Source organism: Pseudorasbora parva, chromosome 12, assembly GCF_024679245.1.
Source record: "Pseudorasbora parva isolate DD20220531a chromosome 12, ASM2467924v1, whole genome shotgun sequence".
NCBI lineage: Eukaryota > Metazoa > Chordata > Actinopteri > Cypriniformes > Gobionidae > Pseudorasbora > Pseudorasbora parva.
Genome location: NC_090183.1, coordinates 34,784,898 through 34,809,705, shown reverse-complemented (window position 1 = coordinate 34,809,705; position 24,808 = coordinate 34,784,898). Strand labels below are relative to the sequence as shown.

The following is a 24,808-nucleotide window of genomic DNA, read 5'->3' as shown; positions in this document are numbered from 1 at the left end:
TTAAAAAGCTTTACCTAAAACTTAATAAAAATAAATTAATAAAAACTAAAAGAAAACCGACCCCAAAAACTAAAGACAGTAAAACCTAAAAAAAAAAAAAAAAAAAAAAAAAAAAAAAAACATCAAATACGCAACAAAATAATACAATACGCCACCAAAACAAAAACTAAACAGCAACAACACATGACTAGACCTGGCTGCCATGACGGATTGTATAATAACTAACAGCTTTAGTCTGGAAATTTAACCAGAGAGAAGGTTACTCACTAAAATAAAAATTATGCACCAGTTTCACATTACTGAAAGACGGAAATTACTGCCATTCCCACAGCAAAACATGTTGTCCTTTCCAACATTCAGAAACATTGTCTATGCACTTCATTTTAACATGTTACATAATGACTGGATGCACACAGGCACTTTTCCCCCCCAAATCTTTATGGCTGCATGGTCAAAATGGCGTTATGTCAATGAAGGAATAACTTGGTAATAACTCAGTCACAACTATTTACTGGTCAAAACCTTGAAAGCTGTGTGGCCTTGTCTCTTTAGATGAACATGGCAAATGTCCCACTGCTTCTGAAAGAAACTATTGTCCTTTTAAGTTGGTCCACTGTGCTAATTGGAAGCCCACGCCCAGAGGTGAACAATGGTTCTGGATTCAAAAGTACAGGAAAATACACTGAGCACGTGTCTGGGTGCATGAAATCATCCACAGTCTGTAGTGAGGCACAGTCTGGGTGTGTGTTTGCAGTCTCATGCTAACTAACCCCAACATACACTAATAAACCTGGGTCTCTAAAGACATTTCTAGACTGTCAACTAAACACATGGCAGAAAGAGAAAATAAGAGGAAACTACTAATGGTTCATATAATGGTTAAAGTCAGCACTATCGAAATTTTCAATAAAACATGCAACAAAAACGTGTTCAGTGTTACAATTAAAGTCACAATAAAAATGACCAAAGCTTTTCTTCCATATTTTTTTTAAAAGAAAAGAAAAATGTAGGCAAGGTTGATGGTTCTATCCATTGGTTGTCAACTGGATTTTGAGATGTGAGCACTGCACTCAAAAAAGAATGCGAGCTAGTAGTTTAAGTGGACTAAATGCACAGAGAAGTCTGGGATACATCACCAGGGAGTCTGTCGTTATCACTAAGATCGAGTTATGACATTTTGATTATACAAGATAAAAATAATGACATAAAACAGAAACATACATGGATGAATCGCTCACAATAAAATCACTCTGCTTTTTTAGTTATATTTTATTTTGATAATCCACTTTAGACATTCTACTTACTGCAAGTAACTACTGGAACTACATATCAGCTAACTCGTATTACAGACAGCATTAGTAGACTGTTAGGTTAGGGTTGGGTGTTAGGGTTCTGGTTAGTAGAATAGTCAGCAGAATGTCTGTCTGGAGAACATCAAAATATAGTGTTAGCAAATATTAAGCAGACCGTCTACTAACACTTTAATGACAGGTAGTTGACATGTTTCTTATAGTTAGTATAATGTCTAAAGTGTACTATTTAAATAAAGTACATTTAAATAAAAGGACATTTAAATATCCTCGAAACAAGATACATTTACTTTAGAAGCAAAACTGAATTTATTAAAGTTCCCCGTTAATCAATAATTGTACCCCCTAAAACTCTTCTGTGATAGAAAAAACATTTAAATCTGTCATTCTGGCAGTGATTCTTTTTTTATTCATGTCTTAAAATAGCTTGAAAATGTAACCACACCCTTGCTTCATTTATATTCAAATGATCCCCGCCTCCATTCACTCACACAGGCTCGTCTACAAGTCAATGTATCAGAAAGGTAATGCGTTATATGCGTCGCTCTTTACAACATCGACTACACAACAGTAATTAATATGATTAGCCTTTGGCTTGACTACGTTATCAAAGAGCTCATAATGTGTTGCTAATGTTACATAAACAATGTTCCCATGTCCCCAATGTTCCGAAAAATGGAGTTGTATACAATCCTTTCTGCATTTGAAAAACTTTTGAATTTATCACAGGCCTCTAGGGCAGCTTTGTTTCGATCGGCCTCCGTTAACCTCATCTGAAAGCAGCTCGAACTTCATTGGCTGCCGCCGCCTGTGTTTTTTGAGATATGCGAATGTCCTCAAAGGCAGTCTTGACACCTTGAACCAAGACACCGCAAGCCAATTTTCAAGTCAATCAGACTTAGTATTGCGTAATTATGCTTTTTCCATGTTATAGCGGACAAGTGGCTAGTTGGCGAGTGCTTTTTCACTCGACCACTATGTGTGCAGAGTTTGGTAAAAATCTCATTCCTCTCATGAGTTATAGCCAGTTTAGTAAAAGTAGCCCCGACCACTTCAAACATTTTGGCGGCTTTTTTAAAAATAATTATTTTTAATCATTCTCTTGACAATTAGACTCAAGAGAATCAATGAGCAATGCAATGGTTTGGTTGCAGTCGGGCCAAAAACCTAGGACTAGTTTGCAAAAGTAGGTTTTTAAACAAATTCGAAATACCCCAAAATTTCAAATCCGAGGCATGCATTTTTGTCCATTTGAGTCAAGGATTACAACGATAAAATATTATAGTAAAATATTAGGTGAAATGTAATGTTGATAACATTGAATAAATATATTTTTGTCAGGTTAAATACTGATAATTGATCACTCAAACCCCTTTATATAAACCTCTCTACTTAACCATCAGACTTGCACATCCGTCATGTTTGTAGTTTAACATTTTTTATCCACGTTTGTAGTTCTAATCAAATCATCATCCAACTTGCAATGGGTCGTGGGCCATATCAGCCGTTAGAGTGTGTGTTGATCCGCACTTCGAATTCTGACCGGAAATAGTAGACCGGGTACCTTTGGAATATTCTTTTCAACACACTACGATTTGAGACATACCAATTCTATTTTCGAATACTATTTAGTACAGATAGTATGTGACTCTGGATGCAGCATGTGAGTTCTACCAGCCCTCAAAGTTTCATGTCTCTACGAGCTTGAACCCCTAATAATAACAATGATTTTCCACAGTCTGCAGTTGGCAACACATAACCAGACATTTTATTGTCTATGACACTAGACAGTGTCAATTCAACAAAAATATTACCAAAATATTGGTCTGATATCTGTCTGATATTTTTGTATGCATGAATTATATAACATATTTTACAAAAACTTTAACATCATATTTTTGCTTTTTAACCTACCAGAACTGCCATACTGTCGATGTAAAATGCATTACTGTGAATGTTTTAACAAAATGAGTGATAAATAGTTTGCTTTTGTAATTTGCCACATGCCATTTTGTTTTGAAAAAAGAACACCACGTTCTCTGATTTATTTTGCTCTTTCCTCAAAGTCGAGAAACTAGACTGCGTGTGAAATATTCTAAGCCATAGTTTTATCTCTTTTTTTAGGCTGTCGCCTTGACATTTAGATTTAAAGCACAGGGCTGTGAATGTAGTACTTCTGTTCAGTCATTTATGTACACAGCATTAGAGAAAACTGCCACTGAGGCTGTTCTCGTGCCTGGAATACTAACAAGCCAGTCCACCTATACCATTAGGATAGTTTATTACCACTAAAACCCTTGGCTACATCAAGAGCCGGGAACAATCTGGAAGCCATCCAGCAGATGTTTGGGTGAAGGGGACGAAGGGGACGTAACCTTACCATGCTGAATATATGGGAATTAAACGTCTATCAGCATTGATCAATTGTGTAAATCAAAAACCAGGGGCCTCTTTAAGCACTCCAAAGACATGAAATACATGCCCCCCCCCACCTCACTGTCTGCTCTTAGTAGATGGTTGCCATCTCAATTTCTTGGGGGGAAAAGGATCCATTTAATGTTCTGACGAAATCAGATGACTTTCGGCCATTTGGCCGTGAGCCGTTATTCATTAATTTTGCTGGAGTAGGCCTCACCCACTGTCTAACTGGGGCATGGAAAAGAAAACACAGACTTCATTAAAACTTTAGTATGATCAACAAGCGTTCTAAAGCATAATCAACACCGAAGATCAAAATAAACTAACCCAGAATATTTGATTCATTGCATATGGGGGAAGGTTTGACAGCATGCCAGATGTTTGCTAATCTGAATTCCAAATATAAAAGAGAAGTGCCATTAATAAATAAAATGAATAATTCTAAAGTCACAGACAGTTGAAATTATAGCTGGTGAAATTGATAGAAAGTGTCTTTTAGAAAAGTTTCTCATGTCAGAACTGCATCTTCCAACTTTTTCAATTAAATGTTATGAGTTATGATGTTTTTGAGTGGACTGAGTTGTAAAAAAGGAATAATTGACTAAGTGCAGTTGAATTAATGAAAAATAATGCTCCACACTCAAGGTGGTTTTATACACAAGTTGTTTGTTAAAATTATAATAAAATCTCTTTTATTCAGTAACGTTAAATTGATAAAACGTAACAAATACTTTTACATTGTTATTCTGTTCAACATGAACGCACAGTATAGCACGGAAGACCAACGGCTAATATCAGGATTTTCAATGAATAATACATTACATTTTGTTTGCTTTTCTCCAAATCCTATTGAATTGCAGCCCAAATTTTGAACCTTAAAAAAAGTGTGGGAACAGTGTGCACATGAGTACTAGCATACCTGTGGCTGGTCTGATCAAATCCATGATGACCGAATCAGCACCCTTGGTGTAGACAGTGATTTGCTCAGTCAGCGGGTGTTTTACAACCACCGACATTCTCTTTCTTGTGGAGTCAAACCCCAGTGTGTGCAGAAGCTCGAAGCTTAGCTTGCCCAAGTGTGGAAGTTCCACAGTCACTTGATCCGGTAAACGTCCAACGAGAGCACACTTATAGGCCCGAGCAGCATAAACCAGAGCTGCCTCATCCGGTGACTCTGCCTCATATCTGAGCTCGCATTCATCTTGAGCCAAAGCTTTTGTTTTATCAAAGTTGGGTGGGACGGGGCTGAAGGCATGCTGCAGGTCATTCTCCGGACGCTTCTCCTCGTTCAGCTTTGTGAGCGTGCTCTCTGCCGAGGGGGAGGACAGCATGCTGCAGCCCACTTTATGGGAGGACGAGCGGTTGGTGGTCAGACTGGAGGAGCTACTGCTGTTGGAGCCAGAGGTCAGGCGGCTCGGAGTGAAGCGCTTGATAAAGTCCTCGATGGTCTTCACTGGAGACTTCAACTCGTAGCGACGTACCTTGATAAGATCCAAGAAAACATTGTCAAAATAAAACTCCTTAAATATTTGTGTATGATTGAGCCACTTAAATAAGGTCATAAAACAGTTGTTTTTTCAATATGGCAGCCAAACTAAGATGATGATTTGTAAAGCATTCCATAAAAGAAAACAAGGAATGTTTTTCATCTCTCATATGATAACTCCAAGAAGTAGTTGAATACTTAAGCATACTTAACACATGAATTCAGTTGTTTTAAACTAAATATCAAACCAAGTGGCATTTATTTAAAAGGGGTGGTTCTGTGGTTTTTTTCTAGGCTTGGTTGTGTTTATGGGGTGCAGTATAACATGTCTTAATACTTCTTTTTTTTTTAACGTCGTATTTTTCTTATATTTTACCTTTATTCCACACCACTGTCTCCACTGTCCTTTTAATGGCTTGTTTGCTTCCTGCTTCTATGAAGGCCATCCCTCCGAAAAACGCAATGGTTTTAGATTGGTTAGATGGCCAAATGTAGTTTCATGTATTTTTATTGTCTGAAGTGCCAAGCACAGGTCGTCTGGAAAGGCCACGCCCCTTACCATTAAGGGCAGAAGTCACATCTGGGGCAGTGTTTATGTTAATATCAAGGGTTTGTGAGGTCACCTACCCAGGAAGAAGCTTGTAGAAACCAAACATTTTTGTAGACAATAAACTGCCATAACTATAAAAGACAATATCTCTGTTTGCATTGAACTTTTAGCGCTGTAACTGTACTGTTTAGGCTCAAGCAGCAACATTACACACTAACTAAAGTTAAATAAGTGCAATTACATTCAACCACCTCTTAGAATGAAAGATTTACATTAAAGAAATAAATAACATTTTAAAAAGTATGCAGGTCATTTCCTGATGATTGAATGCGAGACAGGGTGGGTTTTGGGGAAAATCTCTTGGCACACATTTGTAGAGGGTAAAGATTACACAATGAAGGACAAGCCACACATCTTTAGCGCGGAAACAGGAAGTTAACTGCGCCCAAAAACCACAGTCATAACTGAGGTAAATATGGTGTGAATGTCAGCTCCAGTTAATTTGAGGTGATCTGTTTGCTAGGAATGTGCAAAACTAGCCGATTAAATTATATTACTGCTGCTGCTAGTTGACTTGTAAATAGTTATTTTAGTTTTTTGCACATTTAGGGGCAGATTTACTTAAAGCTTACCAAGCGCAAACAGTCTTTTGGCGTAAAAAAAAAAAAAAAAAATATTATCAGCATTTACAAAAGATGCGCAGTGAAAAATTAGCACTGAAAAAGTGTGGACAATCTTTTTTGCGGCTGACTTCATATCATATGCATTTTTAGAAGTTCCCCTTTCAGAGACACTTCTGCTCCATTATGTATTGCTCAAAAAAACTTGCCTTAAACCAGACACTAAATTGCACTGCTCTTGGTAGATTGTGTTGTCATTATGGAAATGATCCAGCTACGTCTGTGTTCTTTAATTTTCGCTTTTTAAATTTTTTTATTGCCCTTTTTAGTAAATCTGCCGCTTTATGTTTTGCTTTATATTTTTACAAAGGCTGTGTTTAGATTACCATCAACTTAGTGTAACATTTTTATTGTGACTCTAGACCACAAAACAAGTCATAAGGGTAAATATTTTTTCAGTGAAATGTATACATCTTCTGAAAGCTGAATAAATAATTTGTTAGGATAAGACAATATTTGGTAGCCTAGAAATCTAGATGCACCCTAGCGGCAGTAAATCTAATCTGCCCGCGAGTGTCGTCTAGCAACTCTCAATACCCATCTGAGCTGTATTCGCCTTACTCTTGCCGGGCCAATCACATCGTGTATAGTCGGTGGGCGGGGCCATAATGACGACGATGGCCGAGTTGTGTTTGTGTGCTTCTAGTAAACACAGAAACTGGCGAACGGCGGTCTTTAGAATCAGCTTTTACCATGACTCTGGAAGACTTGGAGTTAAGCTTTTCTCTGAGAAAAGAAGAAAGAACGGCACTGAAGTGATTCTTAAAAAGGGAAGATGTGTTCTGAGTTTTGCCGACCGGACACGGCGAATGTTTAATCTATCAACAAACTCTGTTTCAGCTTCGTTGCTCTGGTTGGTTGTAGCGCTATCCTATCGCGTGCAGAGGGAGTTTGAAAGACAACCGTTTATCCCGCCCCTCAGATTGAGCCCTGTCAATGGTGAGTTTCTAGACCAAACATCTTGATGTGGGTCTGGCTTGTCAGGCTAAATATTTGGCAGAGATACAACTAATTGAAAATCTGGAATCTGAGAGAGTCAAAAAAAAAAAAAAATCTACATTCAGAAAATCACTTTTAAAGTTGTCCAAATGAAGTCCATAGCAATGTATATTACTACCAATAATACATGCGTTATATACTTATGGAAGGAAATTTACAAAATATCTTCATGGAACATGATCTTAATATCTGCTAACACTTTATTTTACAGTATCCTTGATACTTATGTTACATGTACTTACCATAGTAATAACAGTAAAATATGCATTATTACATGTAACTAACCCTAAACCAAACCCTAATCCTACCCTAACCCTATAGCAAGTACACAGTTACTAAATAGTACTCAGCTCATAATTACACTGTAATAATAACAGCTTCAAATAAAGTGTAACCTAATATCCTAGTGATTTTTGGCAAAAAAGAAAAATTGATCATTTTGAACGATGCAATGTATTGTTGGCTATTGCTAAAAATATACCCGTGCGACTTGGGTCCTGGGACTTGTGGTCCAGGGTCACATATTTTAAAAATAACACAATTATTTTTAACTCCTTTATAACAATTAAGCTTGCTAATAAGCATGTGCCGAGCGTTACCAGCGTGTGCCGAGACCAAGACAAGGCAAAGACCAAGGCAGGGCGAGACAGTGACTGAGCACTCCTAAAATTCATTTAAAAGATCCATATCTACTGTCTGAGAAATGACTTATATTTAATGACTAAGTATAATTAGAATAGTAAGACACTATCTAGAGCTGTTACCAATCAAATCAATAACAAAAAATTCATGGCACAGAAGTTACATCTGAATTGGTTCAATTACACCTTCATAACTAATGTAAAGATTAATTTAACATTAAAATATTAACATAATTTAACATTCACAGAATAATTTATTCAAACGATTTGTTCAAAGCAATGGTTTAATAACGAAACGTTGCCGAATTAGCAAATACACAATTTAAAATGTGTCAATTAATATTAACTTCTTGTTTATTGAACGTTTGTATAAATCAGTATCAATTGCAATCATGCTTGTATTCATGGACACAGCTCGCCTGTGATATGTGATATTGCTTATTATATGCTATGTTGTATAAAAAAACGAAATCTCTGAATTTTTGGCCATTTATATAAGTTTTGAGTTTTTTTTAGACAATGCTGCATTGATTTTGAACACTTAAATAATGTAAAGTTGTCAGTACAAGTTGCCTCCAGTCATGTGTACAGTTATATGGGCTAAATTTGTTAATAATAGGCTATTAGGGTTGAACTCATTTCCTATGCTGGCTATTAATTCAGCTGATTTAAATAAATATGTTGATAATGTCTAGCGTTGCTTAAGTTTAATATAGAATGATAAATCAAGGAAAGCACATCACATATGCCTGACCTATTTTTAACGGCATTAGTATGGGATTTAACTGTTCATAGATGAAGTAGAATATTTCAAATGGATCACATATACAGTCTGTCTCCAGAGGGCGGAGGGTGGGTTTCCGTTTAAATGTTAATGAAATGATTAGCTGTGCGCATCCCCACTGTTTGCTTACCTTCTGTCTGGGTTGATTGGGTGAGGACACAACAACAGTGTTGCAGATAGTGAGGGCGATGAAAAAGTCGAAGATGTCACACAGGTCAGGGGGGATCTGGTTTAGTGACGGACTGTGAAAACGCATGAACTCCATTTGACTGCTACATTCATTGACCTTGTCCATGAGCTGGGGATCTGGAGTGATGTCCTTCTCCTGTCAAACAAATAAAATAAAAATGGAAAAAAAATATTAAGCATTGGGTTACTGAGCAATACAAGCTTAATGTGGAATGGAAGCACTTTCTAACCATAGGACTGCTGAAGGCAGTGTGTTTGGACAGAATGCTGGCCCGTTTGGCTTCGGCTCTGCTTCCGGTGCGACGGTGAGATTTGGTGCTCTGTGATCGCAACACCACTTTTCCGCTCTGGTGACTGGTGACGCTGTCCCGCCTTGGGAGAGTTCCACCATGAGATGTACAGTCCTCCTCCTCTGAATCCACCTCCTGGTACATAGCAAGCCTCCTCGCTGTGGGAAAGACACTTTGTCAGACTGTCTGAAACTTTTGGGCTTCATGGAAGACCTAAAGCTTTTCTTCATACTAATCCCATATTTGAATGGTCTAATTGGGGCACAGGCTGTAGAAGGAGCAAACCAGTACATTTAAAGGTGTCATGAAATGGCTTTTTTTGTTCCTTTTCTTTTTTTTACTGTTACTGAGTTCAACTAATGACATTTGTGTGTTTTTTTCAATCAAAAATATCATAACTAATAAGTAATAGGCTATTTTCTACACTGGTTTTGAGGCCGTCTTCTGAACGCTGGGTTTTGATGGGCGTGCTGCACTGGAGACTTGGAAAGTAAACGCCCACGGCTAGGATTGGATCTGCATATTTAAAGAGCTTCAGCTCCCATGGCAGTTCAGTTCACATGAAGGAGGGGTTGTTTTGAAAGCGGCAACCGGAATGATCATCTCGATCACAGGGCTCGTAAACGTCTATATCAAACAAAAACAATGATTTATTTCTCATCCACTCACGATTGATTGGAATATTATTTTTGTATTACATGGCCGACACGATCGGTGGATATAAGCATGAACCGTGCGCACGTGCCTAGATCAAGAAAGGAATATTATTTCACTATTTGAGATTCACCGGCCTGTCGACGGGCATACGTTTTGGTAGCCCGTCTGGAAACTAGTAGCGCCGGGACTGCTATTACATATTTAAAAAAAAAACATTTTACTCATATAAGTGTGCAACACTCAGATCCAACATAGAAGGCAATATCTTGCTATCTTCTTCGGCATGTTTATCGCTGCTGCTTAGCATGATCCGAACAGCTCCATGAGTCAGTGGGCGGGGCTACTGAATTAGATGTTTTCGCAACAGATGATGTAAAGACGCGAACACGATCATTTGCTGGGCTTGGTGTCTATAAAAGTTCTCTTTTACTAATAATTAAGTTGAGCTCTGAAACTTACAGGATATTCTTATATTACCATGACCTTTTATATATCAAAAGCTCAAGGGAAAGTTGATTTCTCAATTCATCACCCCTTTAATATTAAATTATATATGTATTATTTATTATGGCTGCTAAAGCTGCATGTTAATTTAGAAGCACAAGTTATGATATAGATGATTTGTATAAGGTTTTTAATGATTTTAAAAGATTTGTCTTATGCTGATCAAGGCTGTAAACAGTAATATTTTGAAATAATATTACAATTTAAAACAACAGTTTCCTTTTTAAATATATTTTAAATGTCATTTATTTCTGTGATAGCAACGCTAAATTACCGCCATTACTTCAGTCTTCAGTGTCACATGATCAATCAGATTTCATTCTAATATGCTGATTTGATGCTCAATAAAAGCATTTTATGTTCGTGTAGCTTAATATTTTGTGGAAACCACAAAATGTTTCCCTAATTTTCACTCTTTGACTATTCAAAACTAAAAAAAAAATATTTGAAAGAGAAAACGTTTGTAACATTAAAAAAAGGGAGCAATTTAATGCATCCTTCCTTGCTGAAAAAAAAAAAAAAAAAAAAGTATTTAAACAACTTATAGCTCATTTACAGAGAATTAATGTTGTGGCCAAAGAACTACAATAGCCCTTGTGTTGGCACTGAAGATCGATGGCGAGAATCCTAACCGTTGGCATCATGCGAGTACTCGACTCCTGCCACAGTACAGCGGCGAAACACCATCTTGTTTTCCGTGAGTGTGCCGGTCTTATCAGAAAAAATGTACTGCATCTGGCCCAGGTCTTCTGTGATGTTCAGAGCCCTGCACTGAAGATGAGAGTCTGTTTCCTCATCATACAGCTCCATGTCCTGATGGATAAAGTACACCTGGCATATCTTCACTATTTCAATGGAAACAAAGAGTGATATTGGGATCAGCACCTGCATAAGAGAGAACAAGAAATGGAGAGGTTTGGTGTAGATTCATAGGTTACCACTGAGCCTACAATAAGACAGGAATTTAAGGATCAGTTCATTCCAAAATTTTAATTGTGGCATTGTTTAATCGAACGGTTCCTTGAAAAATTTAACAGATTTGAAATTCATCTACATTAAAGAATCTAAAACATACAGCAACATTCCCCTCACACCACATGCTATTCACCTGGAATACTATAATCATGGTCAGGAAGAGATAAATGGCTGAGACCACTGGAGATATGTCTGTTCCTTCTGGGCTCAGGACGTCAAAGACAGGCCTCTTTTCTCCGTACTGAAACATCCACAGGCCATGTCCTAAAGAAGGTTTCAGAGACAAACGCTTGACTATATAAAGCAGGTCAAATGGAATCATGGGTATTGGTATTTAAGAGACACTAAAGATGTTAAAAGGAATCAAAAATGTTCAAGGAAACCAAAAACAGTTAAACCACTGCTTCCTCTCCAAAGCTTCCTCAAGTTAGATACATTCATCAACCGCAGTTGGAGTTTTTTTTAAATTGTGTCACAGGCATTGCAATGTAATTATTTTTGCTTAAAATGCAATTAAAAATGTTTATATAATACATAAAAAGATTGTCCCAAAATAGACATTACCACATGCTTAACTGAATACTTCATCTTGTTTGATTTTTTTTTGTTTTTATTTGGGACTTGATGGATGCAAAGATTATTCATAACAGATGACTCTGGCAACTTCACATGATGTAACAGTTAGACTCAAAACAGTAACTAACAGAACAGTGACTAATATTATACAGACAGTTCAGACTCTGATGAGATTTAAAACAGCCAAAATAAATGCAAAACTATTACAAATCTCAGACATGAAAATATGAATGGCTAACAATACTACATTTTCTAGAAGAAAAAAAATATAGTATTGATGAAGTGTTACATACCAATGGCAGAAAAGAGGCACATGACTAGGAGGATAATGACACACCAGAATACGTCTACGTTCATCTGCCGCTCAAGTTTACTCCGTTTATAACGAGGGCCGTTGTTGTTCAGCATTGCTTTTGTCTCATGACCTGGGAATCAGCACATAAGACACAAAATAATATGAGCTGTACCAGTTAGATGATCAATCACTTCATTTTTGTATACCCCAAATTTTTTTTTTTTTTTTTTTTTTGAATGTACAGGAAACCAAGTAAAATGCTAATTTTGACAAACTGGATCTTTTTTGTTGTTTTAATAGCAGACATTTACCAGAAATGTATTTATTTTTTGCAACTTTTCAAATGCCATATGTAAAGATGTTTTTGTATTTTTTTCATACATTAAAATGTGAAGTTAAAATACTAAAATCCAAGATAAAAATAATACATAAAAAAACTATTAAAATCATGAACCATTTTATTAGATCTTAAAATGTAACACTATTTGCATAGATTTGATCACAAATCAATAATTTTGCTACTAATAAAGGTTTACATCAAAATTTGTTCACAAATAATTAAGTTAATTTGTTACAAATTTGCCATTCAATAACATGACACATGAAGAAAATCAATGTAAATATTACTTTTAAACAAAATATTAAAATGGCACGATATTTCCAATGATTTGTCAGTTGCATAAAAAGTGTGAAAATATTAACCGTGCGTTTTGGAATAGCAATCAAAAAGTCGGACAAAGGAAAGTCAAAGATTGACAGTTCAAAAAGAATGCATTTTCAGGTTTGAAAACGCGAGGCGCACCGCACTACCTTTATTAGAGAAGAGCAGGGGGCTGCCTTTTTTATGTTGCTAGAAAACCCTCAAATCAGTGTGCTGTCAGTCTTATCAAGGTAACGGACAAAAAAAAAAAAAAAAAGTATGGAGATTTTTTTCCCCCAACTTCATGCACATATCACTCACTGCCAACAGAAATATATTCCAAAAAGATGATTCTAGCTGTAAAAACGCATTGTCTGATCAGGGCCTAATGCAGTTTCAGATCGACGGTGTTTCTGACATCACAAACTAACTTTAGGGCTTTAGCATATTAACTATGCTGAAGCAGGGGAGTCTCAAGAGAAGCGAGGTTATCCTGTTATATCGATATGAAAAAAACGAAAGAAAAAAAAAAACGTGGGTACTTTAGCAAAATACCAAGCCAATTATGCATACAATGTATATTACAATTTTATGATGAGTATGCCTTTCTCCACTGACAAGCACTTCTAAGGCTGCTGATTTTTAGAAGGCAGCTGTCTAACTGGAGAACGGGAACATGGTTTATGTAACGTTAGCAATACATTATGAGCTCTTTGATAATGTAGTCAAGCAAAAGAGTAATCATAATAACTGTTGTGTGTCTGATGTTGTAAATAGCATTAACGTTGTGCCGCGTTTAACTTTGGTAAAAGTTGACAGAGTGAGCCTCTGAGCTTGTGTGAGTGAGTGGGGTCAGGGCTAATTTGCGTATTCACGGACCGTGTTTACTAAATGAAGCAAGAGTTAGATTCAAGCTATTTTAAGGGACACAATTATTGACTACAGGGGGACTTTAAACAACTCATAATTTGATAAGTGGTGGAAATGACACTGTAGTGCACATTTCAGTCCTGGTTTGGATAGGAGGCAGCATACCTGCATAGATGACGATTCCTACAGCCTCCTCTGTGTTGCGGATGGTGCAGCCCCTAAGCAGCAGATTGTCTTTGTATAGGCCATCTCTCCTCCCATTGCGATGGATTCTGTCATACACACCAAACAGGCTCATTCGTCACAGTTATAATACAACATACAAGTGAAGACTATACATAATCTAGGTCCAATCTGAATTCCTTTCTCCTCATTTGCTGGAACTAAACAATTGGAAGCAAACAACACTAGTCTCAATAACCATACATTTTGGATATTGCCAAGGGATATCCACATAATTCTGCGTCCCTTGATGTTTACCACATCGATCCATCATCGTTGACAGTCCACAGGGTTTCCCCCAGGATCCCTCTTTCTCAGCACAAAATCGATAGTAAAGCCATGACCTCACTAAAACGGCTCTGCACACAGGTAAAGCCCTGAGGCCAACTGGATTTCGTGTTCAGTCAATGCAGCACTTTTTGTAAAACCCCAAAGCTGCATAATATAAGAACTGAGCAAAGTGAAAAGATTCTCAGGATAAATGAGAGAGGAGTGGCAAGCAGGCAAGGAATGAAATCTTAAATCCAAAGAGACCTCGGATCCAAATGTTTCACGTAATTCCAACACCGGGAAAAAGTTCAAGAGGGCCCAGGGCTAAGCTCATAAAAATGGCGGCAAATGCAAATGAACTCACACTGAATGAGCGCTGAATGTTAAACACCTGTGGTGGAAGCTCAATAAGCTTTAATGCAAGCACTAATCCCAGTGCTAAATTCAGGATTACATCTGTGAACTCTTCATTTTGTCAATTATCTGACACAGCCCCTGGCAAGTTTTATATCCCCTAGTAGTGCATTAATCTTTGAGTTTGGCCCTGGTGTTAAGGCAGACCTGATATATAAGCTGTCTACATGCCCCATGCTGTCAATCACAGTTCCGGTTAAATTCAGAGCGATTGGTCTCTTTTTTAGCTTGCACCAAGGGGTCAAAATTTTGGTCCAGTTAGCCCCTGCTTATATCATATGGAAAAACCTGCAGCACTGAAGATCATTCAAATGCATACGTATTCTGACAAGCAACATATAAACTGCAAATATTTCATTATATTACAGTTGATGATTTACTAATGTACAGTTGTTTGGAGGGCTTATAAAGGCAAATATTTACACAAAATCATTTGCTTACTCTCATGTCATTCTAAACCTGTAAATCATTATTTTTTCTGCCACACACACACACACACACACACACACACACACACACACACACACACACACACAATGGTTTTTATACTGTAAAAACCATATTTTCTATCCCCCTACACTGCCCCTACCCAATCACAGGAAACAATCTGCATTTTTACTTTCTAAAAAAAACCTCATCCTGTATGATTTACAAGCCTTTTGAGAAATGGGGACATGGGTAATGTCCTCATATTTCACCCTCTCTTTGTAAAACCTATGCCATTATACACATTTGTGTTCTTATTTTTTACCAAAACAAGCACGCACGCACACAGACAGACACACACACATCAAATTGTCAACAAAAAATATATCTAAATGTCATAGTATAACGAAAGTCAATATGTTGGAAACCACTGATTGTCTTAATATGAACAAAAGCAGTTTATACATTTTAAAATACCTTATTTATTCAAAATATCTTCTGTGTTTAACAAAAGAGAAGAAAAAGTCATGTTATTTGTAAAATGGGAGGTGAGTAAATCATCATCTTTTTTGGGCAAACCAACTCTTTTAAAATGATGTAATGGAGTGAAATGTTCTTCACTGTCTGCTGACTTTCACAGCTCAGAGTAGCTGTGTATGAACCTGTTCGTGTGACGTCATCTGTCATTCAGCGATGTTATTTTTCTGTGCACTAGAGTAAATATCCTGCCTTGAAGTGCACCTGGGAAACTCATCTTGAGTCGAGTATTCATTATTATTCACACATTCAAGACACAACATGAAGCCTTCCAACGTCACACCTGAAAATAAAAATTCAAATTCGCTTGGCCATTCATGTGTTCGGAACTCAAAATTACAATATTTTTATATATTTTAGTTGCAGTCTTTACAATTAAGGTGACTGGCACACTACAGACATGCCTATGCCCTCCAGATATTATCTCCTTAGCTTACACTGCACATATTCAGCAGCTGGGATGATATGTATCTTAATGCAATAAGCTGTCCCTCAAACAAGGCAGTCCTTGGTGCCCATCGTGCACCATGTTCCCCCTTTTGCTCCAGTAAGCCACTTTGTGGTAACTGGACAAAAAAAGCTGGCAGCACACCAGAAGCATCTGTTCTCCATCATCCAGGGAAATAAATGTCATAATCCTTCTGGTTCCTGTCAGCTGACTCGCTGGCCCTGCTGTCATTACCATACCATGTGCAGCAGGTTTTCTTCCAAACACGGGAGATATACACCAACCTGCACAGCCATGACTGGGCTAAAGTTCCTGTTTCACTACTGCTACAGCAGTCTGCTTGAATATATTATGAATCAAGCCTATGACCTGTATGCATTATCCATTATTTTATTTAAGATATACAGAGAATAATCCGAAACCACAGAGTCTAAAGACCAGATTTACAAACCTTTTTAAAAAGCGAAAATGAAAAGGAATGCATGGATCATTCTATGAAACGGGTGCATTTTACAGTTTGATAAAGTGATTAAAACAACAATTTGTAGGATATTCAACATTTCATTAATTAAATAAATAAATGTATTTATACTGTCAGAAAGGCAACTGGGTTGACTTCTCAAAACTGAACGATGATTTCTCAACAAATATCAACTTTACTATCAAAATCATTTACTCTAGCATGGTAATAGACCAATATCATGTAAACAGGGTTGACATTTCAACCTTACTAATACTCATAACACAAAATAAGATAAATTGAATAACTTATTCAAGTTTCTGTATAGAATAGTACATACAAAAAGGGAAAACATATGACTGTAACAGTGAAAGGCATAACCTGGGGACACAACTTTAAGCCTTATTAATAACACATATCTGCTGGAATATACAAGTATGACATACAGATGATAAAGACTAAATGCTAACTTTTGTTCTCATCAAAGTGTGTATATTTGCAGATGTTTTTATAATCCTTCATTGGAGACCTGAATTTTTTTTACAGTGTAGTAACAATTAAAATTTGGCAACTGGTTACAGTAAATACGATATATGATAATATAAATGAGGGTCACAAATTGCACTCATTTGTAGAATGACCCTTAAAATATCATATTTGCATGCATCTAAAACATTTGGCATACTTCAACAGCAGCATGGCAGCATTATTTATGGCCTCCTTCCATCTACCAATATTAAACACTAGCAAATAACAGACTTTGTGACCCATTCCTACAGATCTCCAACAGAGACACTACTGGTGAGAGGTAGAGTAATTGGGTAGAATAACAGGGTTGCAAAGTCACAAGAATAATGCTGAAGTAAGAGAAATACACACCATTTCTCCTTCACACATATTAAACTGTATCTATGTGGGTCACAAAATAACCATTCATCTGGTTATTTAAATCTCAAGAGATAAATGGAATTTTAATCACTGATAGCAAAACAAAACAATGGGAAGATCTGCTTGATCTAAATGGCTTATGGCGGTGGTCTCAAACTCGGCTCCTGGAGGGCCACTGTCCTACAGAGTTTAGCGCCAACCCTAATTAAACAACTGAATCAGCCAATCAAGGTCTTCAGGATTACTTGAAACTTCCAGGCAGGTGTTTTGGAACATGTTGGAGCTAGACGCCCACAGGACAGCGGCCCTACATGAGATGAGTTTGAGAACCCTGGCTTATGGAATAAAAAAATAATTTTATTTAAAGAGTCTAAAATTTCCAGATGGGATATTACATTATAAGCTACACATATACACTCAAACTTAAAGGATTAATAAGAACACTTGGTCATTTTCTCATTAATGCAATTATCTAATCAACCAATCACATGGCAGTTGCTTCAATGCATTTAGGGGTGTGGTCCTGGTCAAGACAATCTCCTGAACTCCAAACTGAACGTCAGAAAGGGAAAGTACAGTGATTTAAGAAATTGAGCGTGGCATGGTTGTTGGTGCCAGACAGGCCGGTCTGAGTTTGTCACAATCTGCTCAGTTACTGGAATTTTCACACGCAACCATTTCTATGGTTTACAAAGGATGGTGTGAAAAGGGAAAAACATCCAGTATGCGGCAGTCCTGTGGGTGAAAATGCTTTGTTGATGCTAGAGGTCAGATGAGAATGGGCCGACTGATTCAATAGAAGTGCAATAGAAGAGCAACTTTGACTGAAATAACCACTCGTTACAACTGAGGTATGCAGCAAAGCATTTGTGAAGCCACAACATGCACAACCTTGAGGCGGATGGGCTACAACAGCAGAAGACCCCACTGGGTACCACACATCTCCACTACAAATAGGAAAAAGAGGCTACAATTTGCACAAGCTCACCAAAATTGGACAGTTGAAGACTAGAAAAATGTTGCCTGGTCTCATGAGTCTCGATTTCTGTTGAGACATTCAGATGGTAGAATCAGAATTTGGCGTAAACAGAATGAGAACATGGAACCATCATGCCTTGTTACCACTGTGCAGGTTGGTGGTGGTGGTGTAATGGTGTGGGGGATGTTATCTTGGCACACTTTAGGCCCCTTAGTGCAATTGGGAAACGTTTAAATGCCGCATCCTACCTGAGCCTTGTTTCTGACCATGTCCATCCCTTCATGACCACCATGTACCATCTTCTGATGGTTACTTCTAGCAGGATAACGCACCATGTCACAAAGTTCAAATAATTTCAGATTGGTTTCTTGAACATGACAATGAGTTCACTAAATGAGTACTAAAATTTACAGTCACCAGATCTAAACCCAATAGAGCATCTTTGGGATGTGGTTGAACGGGAGTTTCGTGCCCTGGATGTGCATCCCACAAATATCCATCAACTTCAAGATGCTATCCTATCAATATGGGCCAACATTTCTAAAGATTGCTTTCAGCACCTTGTTGAATCAATGCCACGTAGAATTAAGGCAGTTCTGAAGGCGAAGTATTAATATGGTGTTCCTAATAGGAGTGTGCACAAATAGTCGAATATTTTTCTCTGTAATTAATATTCGCAAACTAAAAAATACTATTTAAATTTAACTGCGTTGAATTGCTGGCTGTAAATGCAGTGAATCCATAATAAATCCTTCTAAATCTCGCAGTTATAACCAAATCCACTTGGTGGTGCTGTGGAGTGGGTTAATAAGCTGAATGTATTTGATCACAATGTCGTCATCTGCCTTGCGATGTTTGGAATTACTTAGATGAAAATTGAAAATGATCTTACAAAATGGAGTTACTTTTGATTAAATCAATTATGAAACTGAGTTATCAACAGAGCAATGAGAATCACATGACATCCAAACTCGAGTGAGGAAAGACGGCGATCACTGCATCACGAGTGCAGGTAAGCTCATCTGTACCCCGAGTGAGAGTGAGATAACTTATGATAACAAAATGATCTCGAGAGTCAAATGCTTATTCGTTGAGGGATTCAGAACAGAAAACAAAGTGCTTCACTCAAACTTTACTTAATCGTTACCTTTGTCTCCGCAATGTCTGTCAGCGCTACGCATTTTCTCACCCGAGAATATCATCATCCAATAATATTATAATTTCTCTCAACATGAAAATGTGAAATGATACAAACACCACAACCATATAACGGCTCGCGCGTGCGCGTGCGTGCGTGCGTGCGTGCGTTTACGTTCTGCACGATAAGTGGCGTGCTCTGCTCTGCCTCCGCTCTGTTTTTTCCACTCGTGCTGCTTTAGACATTTTGTTTTACACATACTGTTTAATGTTTTAAAAACTTAAGATATAACGTAAGCGCATTGTGTACATTGCCTAATCATAAGCTTGTTCAGAAATGACAAAGACCTGTTGTTAAAAAAAAAAAACATCTCTTTCTCAAAATAGCTAATTTAAATAATATTCGAATATTCGATTTTTATGAGCCCAAATATTCAAATGCAATATTTTGGGAAAATATCCATCCCTAGTTCCTAATAATCCTTTAGGTGAGTGTATATTGTTAGAGCTAAACTAATTCACAATACACAGATATAACAAAAGACCATGCAACACTGACATGACATTTCCATAACATGAATTGTTAATTTTTTTTTCTTTTTTTTTTTCAAATGATTAGGTTGGCCAGTGCATTTTACTTACATGTATCCACGAAATCTGTTGAGGTCATTGTTGGGCTTCTCACATTCAATAATGCTGTTGTACTTAAACGGATCAAACTCACAGTCCTGCAAATGAAAAACAAAATCGCCATTAAATCGTATCCATTAAGTATCCATTAAATCGCTTTGAGGAACAGACACCATATTCATTTTTGAAATTTCTCTTCCCTTCGCAGCAGCTTGCAAATGTAATTCTCTATTTGGCATTTTCAAACAGCGTGTCGCGTTCAGTTACAAGAGTCAGCATGGTAAAACTCCAAGATGTTCCAATGTTCATCAGGAGTAGAGGACTCAATATAATTCATAATTCACACAGTAAATGCACTCAAAAACTCTCAGTTTTTTAGAAAAAAAATAGTATTACATCTCCCTTTTTAATCAGTGTTCCACACACAGAATATGTATATCATTTTTTGTTCTCTAACTGTTATGAACTTTCATCGCAGATCGAGGGTCTGCCCATAAATTCACGATGCTTTAAGCACATCAAACATTCTGGATGCACATAAGCACTTTTGTGCCGCTTTATATTGAAGCCTTTCATACTGTGATAGATTTGTAAGATAAAATGATCTAATGATATTTATTTATACTATTAATTTGTTATATTGTAGCTATCGTGTCTGTACCATACAATCCAAAAGAAATTACTTTTATTGTGCAAATATTTATGCAGTACGATCACAAATAGAAGAAAATAAGAAGGTTGCCTACTAACACAGTAGTTTGTAACTGCGGCTTTTAAAAATCAAGATTTTACCAGATCTAGGAGTAAGGCGCCTAAACTTACATTAGCTGTGTTTCATCCTCCCATTTTTATGTGCATTTTGGGATATTGCATTTAAACAAATAAAAACAACAACAACATATTAGTGTTGTCACGATACCAAAATTATGACTTCGATACGATATCAGACTAAAATATCGATATATCGATACTAAATCGATACCACAGTAAAAAAATAAATAAATAAATAAATAAGATAAGATGCTTAATATGACAACAGAACTTATTATTCATTGTTATTTTTTACTAAAAATTCATGTGGCCAGCATGTTCCTTAGGGTTGGGCATCGTTTTGATTTGAACAATTATTGATCAATTACTATTAAAATTATCTCACAAATTTTTGCTATCTCAATGTATTTTTTACAATGGGGTAATTGTGTTGCAATAGCTTACACACAGCACAAGAAAGCTTGATTTCGAATGGTAAATTGAATTTAAAAAGACGAGTAAACAGTAATAAAATAAGAACAAATAAACAGATTACAAACAATAGCACAAATAAATGCAATAGAATAGAAGATAAAAATTAAAAAGACTGCTTTATTTTTTCAGGTAGGTCTAACATTCAGATAAGAAACTGAATTTAAAAAATGCATAGTAATTACATTTAAAACAACATTGGATAATGTTCTTTGTAAAAAATTCAATAGCGTACAGATGAAACTATTAAAGTTACACAAGTTGATCAGTCAAGAGCAGTTGATCGTTTGTCTTTTTGTAGTTTGAATAGCAAATGAGTGCCGTCCCTTTAAGACTAACAGATGCATGGATCCTAAACACTGTTCCTGTTACTCGTTCTTCCTGAACTGTTTGGGACTGTGTTTACGTTAATACTCTTCCAGATGTGCACTGATAATTCTTTGAGTGTATTTGACCAATAATATGCTGGAAAAGGAAGCAAATGTTTGCACTTGTATCATGTCAGAGGCGGCTTTATTAGGGTAGGCTGTGTATGTGCGCTTCAGATGTGGAGCACGAAATCTGCGGGCATTAGTAGGCTAGAATTAATTTATGTGCAATCCCGCGCGAAATTCAGACCGATCACACACTAACACTAACACACTGTCATGAGGAAAAAGTCCAGCAGAACGCGCGTTCGCCGTGCTCAGAGGTTAACCGGGCTGAGTGAGAATATGCCGGTGTGTGTCAGCTCGCTGACGGTCAGAGAGGAGAGCGCACCTGATATCGATACTGTAAACACTGAGAATCGTATCGTTTCAGATATTCCAGTATCGATATATATCGAAATATCGATATTTTTGACAACACTACAACATATGCACTTAATTATTTTTCTCTAATAATTTTTTCTCAAATATTTTTCTCTAATAAGTCTGCACATATTGCACAAATTTAGATGGGGAACACATTCACAGAATAAATCCCTCAATGCGCAAAAAAAGAAAAGAAAACATTTAAATGTACTTTATTGCACAACATCTCAAATGTTGGTTTAATCATTCTGAAATGTCTAAGCCAAAGTCTGTCATCAGAATGATTTGGTATAATGACCGCCCTGAACTGTCTCACATGATTGCATTCCCAAACACCAGAGGCCTGTTGCAGAGCTGCACGATTTGGGGAAATATTACCATTACAATACAGAAATATTACCATTACAATAACATTTTCATACAATACTAATTATTATTATCATTATTATTTACAGAAAACTTATTAAAAAAAAAAAAATGCTGGGTTACCTATACATTTTTAGTCACAGACAGCCTATGACTAAAACATTAGAATGGCCTAAGCCTAAGGATTTATTGTAAATAAATAAATAAATAAATAAAAACATGGATTGTCCTATAAATGCATTATTTTTTTAAGTTTATTATGTTTTATTATTTTTCTTCTTATTTATTACCCAAAAATGTAATTCATACTGAAGGCCAGAGGGCGCCCTCGAGCGGAAAACGACATGTTTCCCTCAGAGAAGTAATATAATGACATTCGTTTTCAGGAAATGCTTTATGTGAAGCTATTCAAGCTAACGCTGTAAACAGAAGACAGAAACGCTTTGATTAAACATGACGACAATAAATACGACTGCAGCAAAATATGGTGTATTGAGTTCTTCAAGCCGTTAAGGGTATTTTCATAATAATAAAGTATATTATAATGCAGAGCTGATTGACATAGACTTCATCAATGTATATAATACTATAAAATAATGCATCGTCTGCCTCACTCTGTGATGGGAAGCCACATCAGCTCACAAAAACTCGACTGACGATATGAAGTGAGGAAGAACATTTTATTAAACGTTATCTTTTGTTGAACAGGGTAATTGCCTTTTCAAACGCACGTTATACAACTCGGGGCAGCATTTACTCCTGATCACAGGGCCGCTCTTTCGCTAACACACTGGGCATTTATTTAGTTATTTGATGAATTAAAATCTTTCATAATCGCACATGACCCAAATTGCGATTGCGGTTTGTTTGTTTAAAATAATTATAAATGCATGCATTATTTATATTTTTTATATAAATATTAGACTACTTATGAATTAATATTATAATTATATTAATATAATATATACTTTTTTTTATTAATATATACTTATATAATTAAGTCATTATAATTCATATAATATAAATATAATAAATAAGTAGCACCAAAAGATGAGCAATGTTGTCTCTAAAGTTTTCACTATAAAACTGCTTTAATTTGGAACGAGAGATACAGGGGGTGTGGCTTTGTGTCTTTACTTGCAGGTGATTGGTCCAGTTTGAGTTTGCCATCTGTAACCCAGAATAAAACCTGCTCCAGAGCAGGTTAGCCGTGTAGTGTAAGTTACCATGGTGATGAACACTGTTAAAAACAATCCACCTTCATGAGCCCGAAAAACCAGAGTTTGCTCAAACTAATCTTAAACTTATCTGGATAACAACAGAAACCAGCTTTGTGCAACAGGCCACAGGCATCTGAATGCAAGAACATGACAGAGTTTATTGCGTGTTGTCTGCACGTTTTGAAGCACAAGTCATTAATGATATAGGAAAAAAAGAGCCACAGTGGCTTTCCCAATTGAAGGAACTTCTTTTTTTTATGAGACATTTTGCTCCAATTCTTCAGGAAATTACAATTGTGTTCTCTTGAACACATGGGATGAAACCACTTTATTCACAAATGTTTTAAGTGACATTCAAATTTTGCGCATAAGTATTAAAGGAACTGTATGTAAGAAATGTATTTCAATGAATCATAAAATGGCCCTGATATGTCACTTGACATTAAGAAATCATGCTAATTTCAAATACTTAAATCACTGACAACAGTAGTCTGGCCAGGATATTGTCATTTAAAAGTTGTTGTAGCAGCCCTCAACTGATGTTGATGTTGACATGTTGTGTTTTGGCCTGAAGCTCCACCCTCCACCTATCTACCAATCACAAAGTCAGTAGTGTTTCGGCATATGGGTTGCCTGCTCTGCTTTAGTTAACACAGCTGCAGCTACAAACGTTCCTGCTGGATCCTGCAGCCTATCTGGCAACCTCAAGTTAGAGGGAGGGGGAGGGGGGATACACCGCTCTACAGTCATTTGAAAGTGATTGCAGTACCAGTTTTGGCCACAAACTCACATACACTTCCTTTAAGTATTAAAAGTGCAACTGGACTGGATGGAAGCAGCTTTTCACTAGTTTTTGTCATAGGCAACATCTATGCGTGTATGTGGGTGTGCTTACAATATCGGACATGAAA

The 24,808-nt window shown here is 36.7% G+C and overlaps 1 protein-coding gene across 2 annotated transcripts in view; it reads right to left on the bottom strand.

Moving 5' to 3' along the window:
- atp10a (ATPase phospholipid transporting 10A) overlaps nucleotides 1-24,808 on the bottom strand; it is a 73,064-nt gene that overhangs the window by 24,351 nt on the left and 23,905 nt on the right. Inside the window, exons 3-10 of one of the 2 annotated variants that reach the window (XM_067459968.1) lie at nucleotides 20,288-20,373; nucleotides 14,030-14,136; nucleotides 12,353-12,484; nucleotides 11,617-11,747; nucleotides 11,141-11,393; nucleotides 9,288-9,505; nucleotides 8,999-9,193; nucleotides 4,648-5,209 (exon numbers count right to left, since the gene is read on the bottom strand). In XM_067459968.1, coding sequence (XP_067316069.1) covers nucleotides 4,648-5,209; nucleotides 8,999-9,193; nucleotides 9,288-9,505; nucleotides 11,141-11,393; nucleotides 11,617-11,747; nucleotides 12,353-12,484; nucleotides 14,030-14,136; nucleotides 20,288-20,373 — 1,684 coding nt within the window. The remainder of the gene's footprint in view (nucleotides 1-4,647; nucleotides 5,210-8,998; nucleotides 9,194-9,287; nucleotides 9,506-11,140; nucleotides 11,394-11,616; nucleotides 11,748-12,352; nucleotides 12,485-14,029; nucleotides 14,137-20,287; nucleotides 20,374-24,808) is intronic. The other variant, XM_067459969.1, reaches the window with a different exon arrangement.